The following is a 6,114-nucleotide window of genomic DNA, read 5'->3' as shown; positions in this document are numbered from 1 at the left end:
TATTTTATAAATTATTATATATTTTATGATTTCTATTTTAACACACTAGCAGCTAGGCGGCCCGTTATAATTACCTGCATGGCTTACTTTATATAGACGTAACGTACTATAATTCGTATATATATAAGCGGTAATTAATCAAAATATGCACTCAAATCATGTATTTTTGATCATTTAATATATATAATTCCGTCTAATTTGATGGTACAGCTTGCAACTTGCTGGTACGTAATTGATCCCTGTAAATCTTTAGACTTTATTGGGTCGGTTTCCCTTCTTTAATGTAAAACCATATTTATAATTTGACGAGTTAAAGCTTTTAAATTGGGCACTAAATAATAACAAAGTTTCTTTCTGTTCACCAAGACGTACATGTACTACACAAACAACGGCAAGATCAATTTTTTCAGTCCAAAATTATAAATCTTAAAAAATATTCTTGCATTATATATATTATTACTCCTGATTAGGCAGCATCATTTATTGTTACGCATTAATTAGGAGATCATCTATAAAGCTCTTGGTAATTTGTTTCATTTGTCCTTTCGAACATGTGCACTGTGCAGCCTCAAAGTGGCCTTATACTAGCTGGACGTTATAAAAATTAATTATATAGTAAATCATTGAATTATATATAAATTAATTAATTTAACGTCGATCGTAAATTGTAATGCATGGTAATAATGTCCTATATCCTATATCCTGGACAAGAGGCGCTTGCTTTTGGAACTTATAAATATTTGTACGTCAAAAAGCAAGCTGTTTTCCACTTCACACCACACCTACGTGATCTTACATATTCTTTCTCCAAATATTAATAATATAATGATATTTAATTTGATTAAATTCATACTTAATAATTTAATTATTAACTGGTTGATATTAATGGCGCATGCGAATTTCGAAAAAGGGAAAAAACCGTAGATCCATCTTGGTAGTTTAAAGTTCAAACTTAAAACTCCTTGAAGAAAAAATATTAAAGATCTGAGCTGCATAATATTATTACAATCGTTTTGTTGGATACGGATGATACCCGCCTACTCGCTCCATATTACTATAGACGTAAATTTATTAAAAAAGATTGATATTAAAGAATTGTTGGGTTCAAATTTCATAATATACTTTTAGAAATTCATGGAATTCATTCTTATAAGATGAATTGCTGTAATATTGTGGATAAGCTGATTAAAGAGATCTTCTACATCACAGATCAGCTACGCTAAAAGTCTATTGTTATTATGGGTATATCCAACACGTAATATTGTGAGAATAAGTAAAAGTGATATTAGTCAACTACAAAGGATGCTAAGGTGTTACAAAGGTGTAATAATGATGACCTTAACTAGTATTATTGTGGCTAAGGTTTTAAGAAAGTAATGATCTAGGATGATCTAGGCGCTTTCAGGAAAACTATATAACTATACATTATTTGAGTATATATTCAATCATTTAATGAATTATCATATTTGTTATACAAGATGTACTAACAAAGTAACAGCCATTAAGTGCATCAATGAACTACTTTATCCAAGGATTAGATGTCTGAATTATCTTACTATATAGCTACAGTTTCGGTAATATTATAATTAGAGAACCCAATTTTTTCTCTCATATACTTAGTATTTGATCCTCTATAGCCTATCAACATCCTGATTCCACTTGTGCATTATTTTGTTGCATAATGTCTCGATATTTACCCTCAGCGATTACCCTCAGCTGATTTATTGACGAGATCGGCTTTGGAATCAATATTCCCTGAAATGGTATGAAATTCAGAAATGGCGAAGTAATAGTTAATATAGTTGATTTTAATTTAGGATTATAATTGGTATAATTTGAATATATGATAAGAGTATCCTTCCTGTAGTGAATAGATATACTTTGTTAAAAGACTTGAAAATATAATGAATCATGTGCAAATAATTAGTATGATATTCACATGTGACTTAATGATCAAGGACACATGTGTCTTGGTTAGCAAGTGAAGACTCAATATAGAATAGTGGAGACAAAGGTTTCTATCTTTAATTATCAATATATGACAATCCATGGTTTATGCCTTATGGTCTATGGCTTATGGCTAACAATAGGATCTGGTGGATTACCAGGTGTTGAGGATGTCAAGTGTTAGATGTGGCTAGAGCTCAACAACAACTTCTTAAGCATTAGATAGTAGTCGTAAAATACCCCTCATAGTTCAATTACCAGCGAACAAATAAAAATGTTATAATTAGTTGCAACTGTTGGTTATGAATTCTATGATTATGAATTTTATGGATCATTCTTCCTTGTAACATGATTTTCCTTGATATTATGGAATAGTCTCAGATACAACACAAGATGCTAGTATGAAATAATATAAATTTAGTTCAGCTATATCCTCTCATTGAGTACTTGAATATTCTGGTAAAGAATCCTTTTTATTGAAGTTATCATCATTTTTGATATTTATCTTATCATTGGTCTTGATATTTATCTTATCATTTGCACATTCCATATCATATATCGAATAAAATCTGTGGTTACTTGATTTGGTATTTCTAAACTCAACTCTCTGGAAAACTTTTGAAAATCTTTTCAAAAGCTCATCATTGATACATTTGTTATGGTCCAATTTAAATGGCCTGAAGAAGTAAGCACAGTTACGATGAGGTTCTGTTTCTTTAATGCTCATATAGCTTGAGTCTTGTCTTTGAACAACTTTACCAGTCAAAACATGTCGTGAACAATAACTTGACCCTGATTCCAATGAGTTTGAATAGAAATTTATTAATTTAATGAAACAATTAAAGAATTCAGGTTTATATATATATATTAGCACTTTTGGAATTTGTTCACGGTTAATTTGGCAAATATCATCATCAATATCTTTATCACATTTTAAAGAACCAAAGTCATTCAAATAATTTAAAAACTTTGAGATATTTAAATCTGGCTTCATAAATATGTAAATATCTTCTCCTGATTCACTATTATCAAGATAAGCTTTTATATTATTGATATCGTCTTCACTCAGTGCTTTTGTAGGATGAGCTTTCACTTTTAACTTAACAGAATATTTCTTATATTCAACATTTTGAGGTCCCAGAATTTGACAGATCTCTTTTAATTTGTATTCAAAAGAAGTTCTTGGGTCAAGTAGAGCAGCAACAAAACGGTCAGATTGATAACTTTGATACATTCTAGTTGATTGTTTGTTCTTTAATCCAGCTGGCTCCAAACATAGCGTTCCAATTAACTCTTCATCTGACAATTTTAGAATTGCGTTATATCCTTTTGTCTGTGCTGCAGCTAGATTATTGCCCATTTCACAAGAAGGTCTATTTCTAACAAACAGGTCTTTAAGCTTTGAAACCATTTAAGTAGTATTACTTTACCATAATTTAAGAGTTATATGTATTATTTGGGAAGGACCATCAACAATTTATAGCTGCAGGTTTATCCTAAAGCTATTTATGAGAATATTATAATTGATTAGCATACTGAGAAAAATATTTCGTATTAATTTTGGTTCAAATAGGGCAGGGTCCATAATTTTCTAAATTACTACTCAATCTTCATCTTGACTAAAGCTTAAGTTTCAGGAAGTACTAGCAGTCCCATATATAATTCTACATTCAGTATCTTTTCACTTGGATTGCTGAAGGATATAACCTTTCCATCAAAAAGTTCGGATCTTAACGGAGAAACTTCTCATCATAATTATCTCTCAGTAACAGCACATAATCACAATATCTATTTGAGTTTAGCTTAGCAGAATCTCTATGTGTCTATTCATTTGTCCATCTTTGTAGCAGGTTTTTCTTACTTAAGTTTGAATCTTATTTACACATCTTATTGATCAAGATTTATATACATAATTTATCGGATTTAATCCCATAACCACCACCACATTCCATGAATATTAATCACACATTAAAGTTACTTCTGTAGTTATTTCTCTTTAGTCTGTCTTTCATAGCATTCCCACTCGAAGAGTCTGTTCTTTGAGGTCCACCACCCGGAAGCCCATGCCCGTTCCCACTGTTCCCACTGAATCTGGAACCAGCAGACGAACTATCCACTGAAGAACCAAATCTACTGGATAATTGAGGTGATTGGTTGGTTTGACGTTGTTGTTGTTGCTGTTGCTGTTGTTGTTGGAACCGACTAGCAAATCTTGAAGTTCCAGCTTGTTGTTGATGAGATTGTTGAGGTTGGAAACGTTGTGTATAAACTGGTTGTCTAATTTGTTCTTGGGCTGAAGATTGTTGTGATTGTTGTGGTTGTTGTTGTTGTTGAGGCTCATGTTGTTCTTCTCCAAGCCATGAAGGGAACTGTTCATTCTTTTTGATGTAATGGTTCACTAAAGCTGTATGAATCAATGTTGAATTAACACTATCACCATCATGTTCTGATCTGATTGATAAATTTGCCAATGAAGAAGATATTTTATTTGTTGAAGAGCGCACTTTGCCCCAGAATGTTCCTTTCTCTTGTAGATGAGCCATTATTTTAGTCTTTTATAGTTGATTTTGATGATGTTTTGATCAAGTTTGTTTGTTAATATTGATATCGTTTTTTGGTTCTTTGGAATTTGAATCAATTCCTCAAAAATTCGAAATTTAAAGGAAATTGGCACTTTTCCGATCGGATTTGTGTAAAAGTTATCTTTGACACAATTTATAATGGAAAGAAAGTCACTGAAACAAAGTCCTAGTTGGTAAGGAATTACTTTGAAGTGTATTTTAATGAAAATATTTGATTGTCAGCTGTAAGGGTTTTTTGCAAAATCGATCTACAATGTGGTTTTCCAATCAATGATACCCATGAGATCTTCGAATTTAAAAATTTTATCAATATTGATACTTATATATATCTAGTGATGATATATTTCAAACTTCTATATATTCAATGATTATGTTCATATTAGTTCAAAGCTATCATTAAAAAAAACTTTTCAAAATGCTTGATTCCCTAGATAATTTAATTCAACTTTATCGTCATGATTGGGAAATTCAAAAAGAAACATTTAAAGATGCTAAAGAAAAAACTAAAAGACAAACTTTGATATTTAAAGATAGAGTAGAAACAATCGTTGGTAATTATAGAACAAATGCTGTGTTAGATATTATGGATTTATACATCAATCAAGATCATTCAACAAGAAATCAACCATTTTGGATGAAATTAATTAAATATAATACTAATTATAAACGTCGTCCACTAATTGGATCCTCAACATATAAAAAATTCAAATATGATGCTACAATTGATGATGATAATCAAGAAGGTTTAGAAGCTGGTGATTTATTATATAAGGCTAAGATTAATAAAACTGTTTCTCAACAATTGGATAATGTTTGTTTGGAATTGAAACAATATCATGAATCAGATCAATCTTCTTCAATTTATAGTGAAGTTCCTGCAGATAAATCACAGTATAGGAAAATTATTGGTGATAATCCATATAAAGAGGAGTATACTTATGTTTGAATCACTGAGATACACCAAATTAATACAATTTCATACAATTTCATACAACAATCACAATTGATCATTTCTTTCTTCAATTACCGGTTAATATTGAATATATATATATATGATTTAATACTAAACTTCTCAAAATAAATATGTAATTTCAAGATATTCCTAGTAATTTACTTGAATAATTGACCTTTTTAATTAAATTTACTTATATTGATTACTCAGCAGCGCATACAACACTTACATAATCTCATAGTTAAAAAATTCCCCACCAAACCGGATTTTCTGGTATTTTGAAATTGTTATCTCTAAAATCAACCGAAAAATCAACAAAATCAAAATCAAAACACTTTAAATTTTAGTGGCAATATTTTGGATCTCAAAGGAATTTACAAGAAATTTACAAGACATTCGAGACAAAATGGGAGTTAAATTGGACCATCAGGCTCAGTTCCCGCAAAAGAAGGTTACGTTACCGGTTTATAAGTTGACTAGTTCGTCAGTGGTGCTACTTCCAGGGATTCTGTACAGGATAACATTTGGTTCAAAAGATGCTACTGATTTCTTGAAATTTTATCAACATCCAAAGATTCAAAACTTGTTGATTTCAAATATATCAAGTCAAGGTTTTAAAGATGATAATAAGGG

At 30.4% G+C, this 6,114-nt stretch overlaps 3 protein-coding genes across 3 annotated transcripts; 1 reads left to right on the top strand and 2 right to left on the bottom strand.

Moving 5' to 3' along the window:
- Window positions 1–2,383: 2,383 nt before the first annotated feature.
- Window positions 2,384–3,358, bottom strand: BN7_4538 (uncharacterized protein; the record flags this gene model as incomplete). Its single annotated transcript, XM_011274882.1, has 1 exon — window positions 2,384–3,358. One exon carries the CDS (start codon window positions 3,356–3,358, stop codon window positions 2,384–2,386), a length of 975 nt encoding a protein of 324 aa, XP_011273184.1.
- A 550-nt stretch (window positions 3,359–3,908) lies between these two features.
- On the bottom strand, window positions 3,909–4,490 carry BN7_4537 (uncharacterized protein; the record flags this gene model as incomplete). The annotated part of the gene is made up of 1 exon (XM_011274881.1): window positions 3,909–4,490. One exon carries the CDS (start codon window positions 4,488–4,490, stop codon window positions 3,909–3,911), a length of 582 nt encoding a protein of 193 aa, XP_011273183.1.
- A 454-nt stretch (window positions 4,491–4,944) lies between these two features.
- On the top strand, window positions 4,945–5,475 carry BN7_4536 (uncharacterized protein; the record flags this gene model as incomplete). The annotated part of the gene is made up of 1 exon (XM_011274880.1): window positions 4,945–5,475. The coding sequence occupies one exon, from the start codon at window positions 4,945–4,947 to the stop codon at window positions 5,473–5,475; it is 531 nt and encodes a 176-aa protein (XP_011273182.1).
- Window positions 5,476–6,114: the final 639 nt, after the last annotated feature.

This window comes from Wickerhamomyces ciferrii, contig 00174, assembly GCF_000313485.1.
Source record: "Wickerhamomyces ciferrii WGS project CAIF00000000 data, strain NRRL Y-1031 F-60-10, contig 00174, whole genome shotgun sequence".
Taxonomy (NCBI): Eukaryota; Fungi; Ascomycota; class Saccharomycetes; order Phaffomycetales; family Wickerhamomycetaceae; genus Hansenula; species Hansenula ciferrii.
This window is presented reverse-complemented; position numbering and strand designations above follow the sequence as displayed.